This window comes from Morone saxatilis, unplaced genomic scaffold (assembly GCF_004916995.1).
Source record: "Morone saxatilis isolate NCDOM2014 unplaced genomic scaffold, NCSU_SB_2.0 Contig1, whole genome shotgun sequence".
NCBI lineage: Eukaryota > Metazoa > Chordata > Actinopteri > Moronidae > Morone > Morone saxatilis.
In genome coordinates this window covers 17,237,911-17,252,391 of record NW_023339651.1, presented here as the reverse complement: position 1 = coordinate 17,252,391, position 14,481 = coordinate 17,237,911, and the positions used below count along the sequence as shown (strand labels likewise).

Here is a 14,481-nt window from a genome sequence, read left to right as displayed (position 1 = left end):
TGGCATGTTAACAGCATGTTTCTAGGGGTAGCCAGAACATGGACAAACCAAACACTGGCTGTAGACGTAGGGGAGTTTGCTCTTCATACTCGGGAAGGGGAGTGAATAAGGGGAGCGTGATCTGAAACTACACGTAGATGCACTAAATCTACGTTTTGGTCCTTTTTTAATGACATTAGTGTAGTTCCACAATTCAGATGTTTAAATTACCATATTGTTAACATAGATTAGACAGGCATGATGAATAACGGGCTTCTTGTTGCACCACAAAAGCGATCAGCAGCATGGATGGTATAAATATGTCTCCTTGAATTATTGTGTTACTTACTGTCCCAACTGTTAGAGACATAGTCAAACAACGGTGGCATAACCTTGGCAAAGAGTACGGGCACCATGCACCAAACTCTGTACTTGACAAGGTGAGAAAATATAACCATTAGCCTTTTCAGCCCGACTGGGCTGATAGAGTTTTCAGGTTGGTTGCAAGAGGAGAACGAACCGTAGCACATTTTTGCTTCCATTTTGTTGAAATTGTGGTGTGTCGAACAAGTGTAAAGAGCTTTTTTGAACCAAGCATGAAGGAAAACCAAATGTGAATCTGATAAAGCTGGTCAAGTCAAGGGAGATGGAAATTACATAAGGATGTTTTTACACAGTTTTACTGCCATAGGGGACTGAACAATAAAAACACCATGGTATCCAGGATTAAAAACTTGCCTTCTGTCTGCGAAACTATTGAGGAGGGCATTACTTAAATGGTTATTGCATGTGTAAATGATAACTGACGCGAGGCCCTGCTGCTTACAATGGCCTACAACTCTATTATTATTATAAACAGTCGGACTTCGTAACTAAACTATCAGTGCGTAAAATTGAAAATAATTAAAAGCGCCCTTAACAAATGCACAGCAACACCCGGCCGACTTCATCTTTGTTAAACTGACACTCATTGAAGAAAAAGGTGCAAACTCCTTTTACTGACTCATGTAAACACAAACTTTATTTCCTAACCTATCTTTAATGCAAACGGTAAATGCATACACGTACATGTTTCTGCACAAAAAGTTACATAATATGTATTGTAAGAAATTGTCAATTTAGCTGATACTGCCGAGCCTTTTCAACCACCTATTCTTAGTCTTATTGAGGTATTCAACAGTACACTCGACTACAGTTCAGTTGCTGTGTTTTCCATACATGCTCTATGTTCATGATTCTATTAGAACTGAAATGATTATTCGGATTATTTGATCCAACAGGAATGTTATTGCAAGGATGGATAATGGATGACCAGTTCTAAAGGACCAGTTTGTGGATTTTAGTTGGCTTCTAGCGGGTGAAGTTGCTGATTTCAGAGAATGAACACCGGTTGCTTTCCTGTATTGACGACACTAGAATGAAGGCCAGTATATAGAGCAGTTGTGTGGTTTTGGCCATTCTGGGTACTGTGAAGACATGGCGTTAACATGTGGGCTCATGGGCAGAGGCAGGCAGGGAAGGCAGGAAGAAGGACAGGGAAGGAAGGAAGGAAGGAATGATGGTAGGTAGGTAGGTAGTGGTAGTAGAGGTAGTAATAGATAGATAGATGATAGAATGGATGAAATACAGCAAATTGTTGCGCAACGCAGAAGGGACATTTCAAGCATCCAGTAGCATACCAAAATACAAACATACATTAAACTAAAATTAAAAACCCTGACCTTAAGAACAGAATCAAAAATAAGATAAAATATAAAGTATTATGTATATATATAATATGTAAAATTAACAGTATAAAATTAAGTAGCTGCAGTACCTCTGTGTAGATAATAACAGCTTCGAAGGTTACAAAAACACAACGATTCCTATATTCAGGTGATTATACACTAATGAAAACATACATGCATACAAATAGTTCCTTCTAAATGTTTCTTACTAAACCTTTTAGTATGTATTTTAAGCTAAAATGCCACAAAAAAACTCCTAACTCCTCTAACGTTTGAGTTTTTCTTAGTTTCCTCGACTAGACTATGATAGTAAACTGAATATCTTGGACAGTTGGACTGTTGGTCGAACAAAACAAGCAATTTAAAAATGTCAACTTGGGATGGTGGAAATTGATAAATCAATAAAAACATTGGCTGGTGAATTGATAACAAAAAGAGACGTTAGTTACAGCCCTATATGCAACACATGCTTATGCATATCTCATCCTGCACTGGTGCAATGACCCAGTTTCTGCCACCAGTACATTACAGTTTCATCCCTATGCTTCTAAGTAGAATTCTCTATTCATCATAGCTGTAATGACCTCCTTCCATAAACGCTGCACCTGTTTTAATTTCCTGTTGCTATGGTTTAAATTTGAAGATCCGTTTATTGGCCTTCTTATCACTCAGTGGATTAGTGCCTGAATATCAGACATTAAGGTATTTCCCATCCAGTTCCTTCTGCTCCACTGGCACTGGATCAGTTGCTCTCTGGGGAAGCAGCTTTTACTCTCTCTGATCCTAAGGTTTCCACTCGGATATATAATGCAGGTACAAAGAGAGTGGAGGAATTAAATGAATGAGGAAGAAGCTCAGACGGTGCCCTTCGACTGCAGACAACAGGTGCTGCTCACATGCTTTACAGGTGTGCTGCTGCACAGAAATAGGTGAAATGTATCTCGTCTATGCTGCTGAAGGACATATACACACACAGTCACACACACGCTAAGAAGGAAATGTGCCCTGTTCCCACTGATGGACAACAGAAGCTGTGGCAGAAGGGTGGCATTAAAAACCAGCAGGGGATGTAGTGTGATGAAAATGTCAGACCAAAACCAGCAGGCTAGGTTCTGTAACATGTTTAATCAAATTACAGTGTGTGTGTGTGTGCATTGCTGTGTGTGCATCAGTGTATGTGTGCCACCTTGTCTGTGCCCACTGTGTTCATATACAATCTGTATTTGTTTGCAAGTATATCATGTGCCAGGATTTGTGCATAGCTGTTAAGCACAAAACATAAATCTGCAAGTGAAGTAAAGTTATAAAGTGTGTAAGTGAAGAAAGTGAATGCTTTTTAACTAAAAAAAACTCATTTTGCAATCACTCATCTTAAAAGCTGATCTCACTCTGTTCAGCTGTTTGACAGATTCTGAGCACTTAAGAATTTAAGAGGGTGGTTGCTACCAATTTCTAGTTAAAAGACTTTTACAGGACATTTAGGGTAAATTTATTTAATGACTAACCCAGTGGAGCGCACTGGAAAGTAGCCTGATGTGACTTAGAGGACTGGTTCTAACAGGTTTGTGCCTCAAATCCAACATCGTTTGATCTGCTCTAGGGACAGCAGGCAAAAAACCCTGCAGCTTGTTCAAATCTAGCGGCACAATTACATTTACAATCTTCTATTACGCTCTTGATTCTGTCCTTGTTCATGAATCTGTCCCTGCACTCCCAAACCCAGACTTCCACATTGATTACTACTCAGATTTGTTGCATGTGTGTGTGTGTATACTGCTCCTTGTGCAAGCCCCCAGTGTTTATGCATGGTTATGCTTAGCCACCTGTGTGTTTGTGCGCGTGTTGGTGTGTGTGCAATTGCGTAACTCACCCAGCCACTACGATGAAGAAATCCAAGCGGTTCCAGGCGTCTCCAAGGTAACACTTTTTGCCAAAAACTCCCATAGCCACCATCTTGATCACCATCTCAATGGCAAAGAATGCAAAGATGAAGTCATCGAAGTCCTGCAGAAAGAGAGAGACAGAAAATAGAAGTTAGCATTGCAAGGGCACTGACATTGCATATTACCTTGATATGACACAAATAATAAAGATGTCTTAAATGAGGATCCTCAAGAATATGACCATGATGGAGCACAGGAATATATTTTTTATGTGGTGTTTAAGCATTGGTTCCCAACCTTGGGGTCAGGACCTTCACTAGGGGTCGCCAAAGCGTCATGTGGTGTCGCAAGGCCTTCTTGATTTTAATGGGTGTAAGAAAACATAAAAAGTATCTTATCAGAAACATATTTTTGTGTACTGTTTATCTGTAATACAAGAACGTGTGTGACCAGGTAAGCCGCCATTCTCCCCTGCTACGGACGGGTTGAAACTAAGAGCAGCCAATAAGCACAGCTCAACTCGCAGTAAGTTTTTACATCTTATTTTAGCGCGTTAGCATGCAAATGTTTGATAATTAGCATTAAACACAAAGTACAGCTGAGGCAGAGGGGAATGTCAGAAGTTTTGCAGGTATTTTGTCTTAAAATAAAGCAATGGATATGCCAAATCACCATCATCAAAGTACAGTATTATTAGTAGTATTGTATTTCAGGGAAATCCATCCAATAGTTATACGCCAAGACATTTTGCTAAAAACTCAGAAGATTTCCAGTGCTAAGAACTTTTGTCAAAGTACTGTTTTTAAGGACATTGGAGCTCAACTTCAAACACATCTTTGCATTTCTTAACTGCAGTTTTTGGTTATATATTGGTCTATATGTTGTTATTTATACAGCAGATATCTATGACATGGGCCAATATTTTCAGGCAAAGTATTAGTCAGGCTCTAATATCTGTCATATTTGATGTTTAAAAATAACCCACTGAGAACCTTTGACAGCAATGTGATACTTTATTAATTCCTGCAGAGGAATCTTCTTTTCTCTTTGCCCTGCTGCCAGGAGGTCGAGCTCCCTGTGGAGGGGGTGACGAGAAAAGAAAAGAGAAAAAAGATAACAGCCTCTTTGCAGCTGAAAAGAATTTAGTGTCTTGCTCAAGGACACTTCAGCAACGCAGATGCTTGCCAACGACATGGGTCCTCCAGCCCATTGCTGCCTTAACAGAGACTCAAGTGACAAATGGCTTTTGATCCAGAGTATACAATGTAATAACCTGGAACAAGCCGCTCATTGCACTAATCAGTATTCCTGCCTTCATTACTGTCTGTCTGGCTGTCTGACTGTGCATCAGCTCTCCAAATCATTATCAGACTGGACTGAAGAAGAAAACAAGGGCGAGAAAGAGGACGGGAGTTGGACAGGAATTGAAAAGAAGACAACCTTAATTCTTGAAATATGAAAATCAATAAATAAATTTAAGAGGCAGAATAGACAGAATTGGAGATGAGGAGGGAAAAATCCAGCTCAAAGTCAAAAAATAAAAGAAAAACTCTGGAAAGAGATCAAGGCACAGGACACCCACTGATAGATGAGTCATCCAAACATGAACAGAGAAATGTATAAATATATCAAATCCTGTTAGCTTAGGCAGAAGCTAGCCTCTCGCTGCTTTAAAGTTCACTGTAAGTAAAATGTAGAGCTTCACACGGGAATGTATGTGTGTGTGTGTGCAAGGCAAAGTTCTCATCCACCCCATCTCTGGTGAGCATTCATGGAGTCTGCCTAGAAAGCCCAAAATATTTGACTCGACGTATAGGGTCACACTGCTGTTTCCATCAGACAGTTGCTTTCTTTAACAAACAGCTGCCCCAGGTTAACTCCCTAATACTGACCACACATCACTCCAGATGTTTTACACAAAACTCATTTACTCCAAAGAGGCTGAAGAGCCTCCGAGCAGATTGTTCAGTGATGCAGTATCCCCCAAAAGAAAAGGTAGAAGAAAAAACATTGTGCTCAGTGTTTGATCTAAATTTAATCTGAACTGTTTGTCTCCTGGAACTAGCTACTCGATGCCAGAGTAAATGACAAATACAGTGATATGGATGTTGTGCACTGTCATTATGTAAGGATTGCCAGCATTAATACCATACTGTAGTACTGTACCACGGTGAAGTCTGACTGCTGCATAATTTAACACTGTTAAGCGAAAGTATTTCCCACTTGGCTGGATGCAGTAACTTGATTACTGATACTGATTACTTTTAATGTGCTGAAAGCGAGCCTAATTGAACCACACATATACTTACATATTAATGTAAGATAATGTATTTGCTCTAGCACACCTTTACATAATTGGAAATATTTTTCAGTTTTTCACTTCACTTTTAAACTTTGGATTATTAAATGCTCTTCCACTTAGAGCCCGACTGATATGGGATTTTTGAGGCTGATATTGATACAAATTTTAGAGAGGAAAAATTCACAGATTTGTGGTAGCCAATATTTAATTTTTGAGTTGGATTGAAAATATACCTTTTCTGTGTGGATTGTGCACAGATTATGCACCAATATGCTTAAAATTGTTAATGTTTATTGAAATATTCTCCAACATGTTGAATAGTTGAACATAAACTTTGCTTTAAAAAATGCTTCCCATGTTGTATGAGTATAAACATTTGTGCATCGCCCTGACCAAGGCAGGGGAAATCCTTTAAATGAATATCACATGGCAGGTATTATGTTGATCTATCAGGTGATGATCAATCCCTGTTGATTGATCATCACCTGATATCTTCTTCTAATCTGGAATGCCCCGAGCACTGCAGTCATTGACCTTGAGACAGACATACGCTATCTCCATGATAATGACACACGGTATCGCCAACTGCTTCTTTTCACTTACTGGCAATGAACAAAATACAGTAGTTCATGGTATTCTCCACAGTTCTAGCCTTTAATGTGCAGGTGCCTGATCAACAAGTAAGAGTTGCTCGCATACTAGTGAATCTAACACTTTAACAAATTAAATAATGAGATGCAGTTAATTAGTGAGCTATAGGTAGGTGGACAGACCTAGCTGTTTCCCCTGCTTTCAGTCTTAATGCTAAGCTAAGCTATCCCCTCTTGGCTCCAGCTCAATGTTCTCTCATCTTAGCGCTCAGCAAAAAAACAAATAATTATATTTATCAAAATGTCAGACAATCCCTTTAATACTCCAGTAAAAACATTTTTTGCTTTTTGCTATAGTATACATTTTTTTAATGATATTTTTGCCATACATGTTTCTACTAGAGCTGCACAATTAATTGCAGTATGTGTGAATGGTTTCTGTGTGCCTGGATATAAAAGCTGCATTGCACTTGTTAGCAATCAACTCTTCAAAAGAATCTCTGCACATTGGACCTTGCATGATAGATAACAGAGCACATCAACAATCTGCTGGAAAAAACAACCAGAAAGTCAAAACTATTGACAGATGTTACAAGTCAAGATGCATGACCGAAAGAGAACGAGCTTGCATTGTGCGAAAGGGAGAAGAGCAGAAATGTTTACCGCCATGCTGAGCATAAAATGACTGCATTGCTTTCTCCTCTGATACTCCATCCTTCTATCTCTGCTCTCTTTTGTTTAATGAAGGAGACGTTCCTCTCGTCTCTGCTGGGGAGTAATTACTCTTAAGCCCGCATGCCTGCAGAGCCCATAATATAAGAAACACCCTTAAGACTCAGGGTGATGGGGACACTGTCACAAACACACACACACACACACACAATGCCAGACACATATACATCTGCACACAGATTACACGACACATGAACACATACAGTGCATGTAACACATTCAACATGGGACCAAGCCTTTGGGGACTACAATGAATTGACATTGAGCTGTCAGCCAGCTCATCTTTCCCTACTGTCCTCCCTCTCACACACACACACACACGCAAACACACAAGGCACAGCTGACTTTCCAATTCAACAAAGTCAACAGGACATGCTAGCGAGGCATTCCCAGTGGAGCATACTGGTGGGGTGACACATGGTAATACAGCCCCTGCAATCAGGATATCGATTCCCCGAAACTTGTATCACACATCAGTGGAGCGTGAAACATGCTGCATGACTCTAAACATACAAGAAAAAAATAGATATCACATTAATCACAGGCTAAGGTCTCCTAGGTTTCCTGACATTGGCGATACCAAGCTGACTGTTTACCAAAATGGAAATGTGCGGTTGCCTCGGAGGAAATAGACACCAGTGACCTGTGCTGATCGGCTCACTGCTCACACAATCCCTAATTTCTACCCTCCACTGCTTTCTCTCCCTGTGAAGAGACTTACAGAGGGAGCAAATATTTTAAGTCCACTGGAACATTTTCTGCAACTTTGGGAATATCTCCATAGAATAATGAGACTTCCACATTATATGAAAACAAAACAAAAAAGTTAATTATGTTATATCATCCAGCCTAATCCCAGTTCAGACAAGCCTCGCGAAATTGGCTTTCATTCGGCGTGACTGTCACAAAAGTGTGAAATAGGCCAACAAATGACAGCAGAGAATTTGTGGTGAGTCAATCCAATCTAAAACGCTTTGAAACTGTGAGGGGTGAATGCAAATATACTGCAGGCAAAATTAAGTGCATCAGATAATGTAAGGGATGGGTATGCAATAGTCATTTGCAAAGTGAAATCCAGTAATGGGTATATCATAACTCAGAGACAGTTTGAAAGGGCCAACTTTTCATTCAGGTTTTGCATGCGTTGCTATTGCTTATTGTGTTCATTGCTGCGGTGGTTTTTTTGCACTGCATCTCTCTGAGATCATTTGTCAATGAAACAGTGTTGGCAGGACTGTTAAGTCTTTGTCTTTTGATTTTGTGTAGGTGGCAGGTAACACTGCTCTTGCTTCTATATTTATGCCAAACAAACCAGTTGCTGCTGCCAGAAATGGAAAAGCCTTCACTTCCTGTGCGCACCAGACGAACCCTGTAAAGACTCACCAGACGCTGACTGTTTATAACAGCAATTGTAAAAGCTTTATACCATAAACTGTGGGTACAGGATTAATCACTGGTGCAAAATGTTGATGAATTTATACATCCAAATGTTGCGCATTATGGGCCTTTTTCACAGCAGACATTTTGGCTTGTCATAGTAGGTGAAGCACATGTGTTACTAACAATGGCTCAGTCCTATTCAAGTCTCCCAGTAAGCCCTGACAGTGTGACAGTGAGCCAGCATGCACAATACCAGGACCCTGAAGCTAAAGCAGCCAAATGGAACTCAGCCATCATTAACTGTAACATTTACACATGTGCCCTCCTTTCAGTGACATGTCAAAATAGCAGTATTAATGCATTTCATTGTTCCCACTTAATCGCGACACTGCATCAATCTATTTTCTGCTAGTATGGGGAAGGAAAACATAAAAACAAGCTCAGTCATTGAACTATTTCAGTGTGCCATGTCAGCTCACCATGTGGGCCTGACAACCACAGAAAGTACACCAGGGGCAAACAAGCTCATTTTACCTGTAGCACCCTGAATTATACATCTCTTCACAAGCAAGCAAACATATAAAACCTACAAAACTAACAAAGATGATGATGAGCCATAAACCCAATCCAGGCTTCAAAATATCTCTTTAGTAACCTTCAGGTGGTGTAACAGACCATAGTGTTGTTCTTCAATGTATGGGTAGCACTGGCATTAGGCGAGACAGAGGCTGCTATCCACACCAGCTACCCATATTTGATCATTTTACATCGACATACACATTTTGTTTCATTTTCCAATTCACATAAAAGGTAATATTTCTCCACTTTTTTATGCTATGAAGACAAAGTGAGATACCTCTTATGTCTTTTGCCTTCTGCCATCTTTATCTGCTCTCCCACTCTAGTCTCCCTGCTATAACAGCTGGACGGGATTCCTGTTGTATATGAGCTACTGGCTCTCCTCCTCCTCCTTCTCCTCCTCCTCCCGTCTACCACCGACTTCCATCCCTCTCATCTTTATCTTCCTCTTATCTTTCTCTCCCACTGCCTCCATCTCTCCCCCAGGGAAGGCGTATCACTCCCCAGTTACAGTGATTATGTCTCCCACGGTATCTCGCTGCGTGCGCGGCTGCAGTGTGAATGTGTGTGTGTGTGTGTGTCATATTTCACATCCTTGCTTATGATAACTTTTGAGTGTATTTATGTGTGTGTGTGTGTGTGCTTCTGTGTGTCTATCTCCCACACACAATTACACTGTACCGACAGACATAAAACATTCAGACAGCTTCGTTCCCTCTCTCTCTCCATGTGTCTTGCGTGAACCTCTCAGCCTAAACAGTGACACCACACACCAGCTTAACAGCCCTGTGTGTGTGTGAACGCCCATGTTGCTTCTCACATTGCCTGAGAACAAGTGTAAACATACGTGTTCACCAGGCACACACCAGCGAGCATTAGCGAGCTGTATCGCGTGTTATCGATGCGTCGAGCGAGTGCCAACATTACGCGCCCTCTCATCACCTCCTGAACAAACTAAGTGCACTTAATCACTAATGCTGAGTGCACTTAAAACACTCCCTAATGATTTGACGCAGCTCGCTACAAATCCTTAAGTGTCAAAGCAGTTATGAGAGGCCGTGTGGCGCCCGAGTGTGACGTGACGAACAATCGGGATCCGCAGATTAGAAACATTCCTGCACATTATGCAAATGTCACCATGTGTTTCTGCCCATGAGCACAGGCTGCTGTGGCTAAACAATCAGCAGGGGGTGCTTGCAGCTAGGGGGTCTTTCTTTTCAGAAGGATGAAGTCCGTAGCAAGTATCCCCCCACTGCTAAAGGGCCCTTCAGCAAGAGCCTGGAAGCGTACCAGCTAACCGTGACCTCTGACCTCCATATACAGGGTGTAAGCAGGGATTCATTTCCAAGTCAATAAAATGTAATGTCGTGGCATTTTCGGCATGGAGATTTCAGCAGGGACGTCCTTGTTTGTTATTGATTATTTGTCAATTAATTGATTAGTCAATCGACAGCAAAGTTATCTGCAACTATTTTGATAATCTGTGAATCTTTATCATTTATTGAGCAAACATGCCCGACGTTCTCTAGTTTCAGCTTCCGAATTTCACATATTTGCTATTTTTCTTCGTCTTATCCGATAGTAAACGGAAAACAAGGGAAAACAAGCAACCTGATGATATCACCTTACATTGGTGTTGTGATGGACATTTTTCACTATTTTCTGACATTAATACATAGACAGTAGAAATAAAAAAGGAGGTAGTGTCTTCCCCTGGATCTGCTGTTTCTGCTCAGATGCTGTTTTGTTTGTCTGTTTGGCTATTGTAGCTTTAATGGCTAAATATAGCTACAATCTTTGTATAGTATTTATTCTTAAAGAACCCCTCCAGACACGTATTAAGACATACACAGATAGTCCGCTTGGAACAGTAACATTAAAATCTTGAAAAGGGCAACCAATCCTTCTATCGAGATTCTATTAATATGCAAATAATTTACAAAGTTTTCCTGCTGGACACAAAACGTCTTGTGACTTCCAAACTATTTGTGATGTCACAAATCCTGCTGGTAGGCCCCGCCCCTTAAAATCTGATTTTTAGTGAGCAGAGAGAAACTTTCCACTTTGAGCAGATGAATCTGAAAACATTCTTCTAGTGTCAAACTGCACATACATCATTCAAACATCACACTGTAGGAACAAGGAGAAACACTGATTTTTGAGTACATGGAGACCTGAAAACGTCACTCTTACCAGCAATGGGAGTGTTTCATTCTCTGCAGAAGAGGATTTTCATACAGGGAACGCTGAACCATCATTTGAACGTCAGACATACAGTATCAAACGACATGTATTTACATGAAAGGAACATGTCCTCTTAGAAGCCTGACTCAGTGACTGCTGGGTTCGTCCCCACACTTAAACTAAAGGGCATCTTAACCGATAGGATCTGTATATAATCTTCTTTTTTTGGCCTAAAACAGGTGCCATCAATTCTGTGAAAACATTCCCCCGCAACCTCTCCCGAAAATAAATCTCAGCCACTATGTATGCTAATTCTGCCTGTCACAAGTCTGAATGCTATTATCACAGGGGTCAGACGCTTTCATCATGCACACACACACACACATGCAGTCAGACAGGCAGGCGGACAGCCATACGTGGCGGCGAAGGCGTTGCATGCCTCATGTGGTGAGGACAATAGGGCAGTCTAACTGTAATCTGCCATTCAGTTGAGATCCACTCCTCACAGGTGGAGGGAGATAATATTGTGAGCGAGACTCTTCAGCTCAATCACGACCATTCACAACACACAAACACACGTGCAGACACAAGATCTGGCAGCTCTTCATCCTCCCAGGCGCATGCCAGGCTGACGCAGGGGTGTACAGGTGTGTGTGTGTGTGTGTGTTTTCCATTCAGGCCTCAAAGCTCCCACAGTTCCATGTAGCAGCAGCACTCTGGCTCTTCACAAAATGTCAGAAGCTCCGTCTCAGCGAGGAATTAAAATCTATGGCTCCAATTCTGCCAACTCCTCTCCCTCCTCCTTTCTCTCTTTCGTCATCCCTCTGTATATCTTTCTGTAACCCAGCGTTCCCTTTGTATTGGCAGTGAGTTTATTAGCTTTTCACAGACATCGTTTTGTAGTGTAGCTGTGGGGGGACGCTGGAAGGTTAAGTGTGTGCGTTCAGAGCTGTGTTCCACTGAAATCTCCGCTTCAGGGGAAAAAAGAGACACTCCTTAACATTAAAGCCGCTACATTATAACCAGAGTTTGACATTTCTTTGAAACCACTTCATCGCTTAATTCATCACTTATCCCTTACTTTTTCACTCTTATCTGGAGTGCTCTCTGATGTGCTGTCTCCTGTATCTGATTTGTAGTCCGTCCAGGTTTGTTTATCAACTGGGATAAAGTCTTAGAGAGGGGATATAACGTGGAAAAGCGAAACAGTGATCCAATTTTCTACTTGCTAGAAATATACATTACGATGTTGGAGTTTGAGCCTGAAGGACACAGTTTAGCAGATCAAAGGTAAGTAACAAAAACTGCAGGATAGGAATGTGACAGATATGTATGTTCATTGTATGTTTACGCATTCGATTAAAAATATAGTTTAAGATATATGGTTATTGCTCAAATCAATCAATATAGATCAATATTGGCCCCAAAGGTCCACAGCCACGCTAACAGTTCTTTAAGGCTTTACTTACTTACTTTCAGCATGCTAACATGCGTACAACTGCAATGTTAATATGTAGCAGAGCAGGTATAATGTTTACTATGTTCACCATCTTAGTATAGTTTTTTCACGCGTTTCGCAGCCACTGTAGTTCCTCCTTCTCGTTTGGAAGGGGAGGGTGAAGACCTTTCCACAGCTGTACTGTACCGTTACAGTTGCCGGTATTCTCTTCCGCCCTCACCTAAGTTTACCGTCCTGCTCTCATCTACGGACATGACATCCAGTTTGCTGTCTACCACCTGAATGCAGCATAAATCCTACACAATGGACCTTTGAGGTTTTTACAATTGATCTTTATGTTTGTACTGACCACTAGTGTATGGCAATATATATTCAACTGTTGTAGAGGATCACCAAAGTCATTGGGATTTATCATCTGGGGACCATGAATGTGTGTACAAAATTTCACATTAATAGATTAATTCATTGTTGAGATATCTTACTGACCAACTGATTGACCACCTGACAGACATACCTAGATAAAAATAGATTGTTAATGGGTGACTTTAAAAAACTCAGATTCACCTATTAAACAATGAAAGAAATAAATGTATTAAATAACAATCTAATCACCGAGTGAACGATCACTTTCGACACCATCCAGTGCTGTAATGAAGTGAATTTCAAGTGACTTTCGAGTGTCATTAAAACAAACAGTAAATAATGCCCCTCAGGAAACCTTTCAACAATGCTGCCACATAAAGCATGGGTCATCTTTCTCTCTACCCCGCAGCCACACAATGGCCTATGACCATTACAGCAGCCATTAGCTGTGTCAGGAGATGAGAGCTCATTTAGTCGGCATCAGAGAGGAGACTGGCTGAGCTCCCTCATTAGCACCGATGCTAGCACAGCTATGTTAAGCACAGCCCTGATCTGAGTGTTACACATGTAACTGTGGGGAACAATTGCAATAATGTTGTGCCAGGAGGTATTTTAGCGTTTTCATATGAATGGATCCCTACATTTCTGGCATTTATCAGGGCAGCACAGGAACCCAGGCCATCCTCAACTCGCATTTGTTTCTTAGAAATGTAATTGCAGTGTTGAATATAGCAAAACAGGACGTTATTATAAAACTGGGATATTAGCCCTTGGGTCGACAAACGAAGGAGAATGCTGCAGACTATTTTTGATGCTCACAGATAAATACAGTTTGATTGTTCAATTATTTGTTTATTTTGACTCACCATTTAACAAGCAACTTTGACACTAAAAGCTGTACGTTTTACACCAAAATCCTTGTAATTCTTTGATGCAAACACTTCAGCATATGTTGTGTTGACAAGTGGGAAGAGACAAGAAAATTCTAACTCTTTGGATTTAAAAAAAAATATATTTTGAAAAAAAGAATAAAGTTGTTGATCAGTTTTATTTTGGTATATGCCTTGTTGAATAATCCTCATATAATGTAACATCAGATGGAAGTGGAGAATTATCTTACATATTATTCTATTTTACTGATGTTTTTGGGATGACTGTCACAAATGTCAGGTATCACAACATTATAATTGTATATATTTTTTATTTATAATGTATTGGATTTTGTGTCATTTTAGTAACTGTTTGGCCTGGTGGAGTATTACCTGTGACCTTAGAGTTTTTGTAATGCAGTAATTTAATTTTG

General features: G+C 40.5%; 1 protein-coding gene across 1 annotated transcript in view; it reads right to left on the bottom strand.

Annotated features, from left to right (window-relative positions):
- Positions 1 to 14,481, bottom strand: part of cacna1g (calcium channel, voltage-dependent, T type, alpha 1G subunit) — a 155,722-nt gene that overhangs the window by 138,281 nt on the left and 2,960 nt on the right. Inside the window, exon 2 of the mRNA XM_035670064.1 lies at positions 3,577 to 3,710. Within this exon, the coding sequence (XP_035525957.1) occupies positions 3,577 to 3,710 (134 nt within the window). The remainder of the gene's footprint in view (positions 1 to 3,576; positions 3,711 to 14,481) is intronic.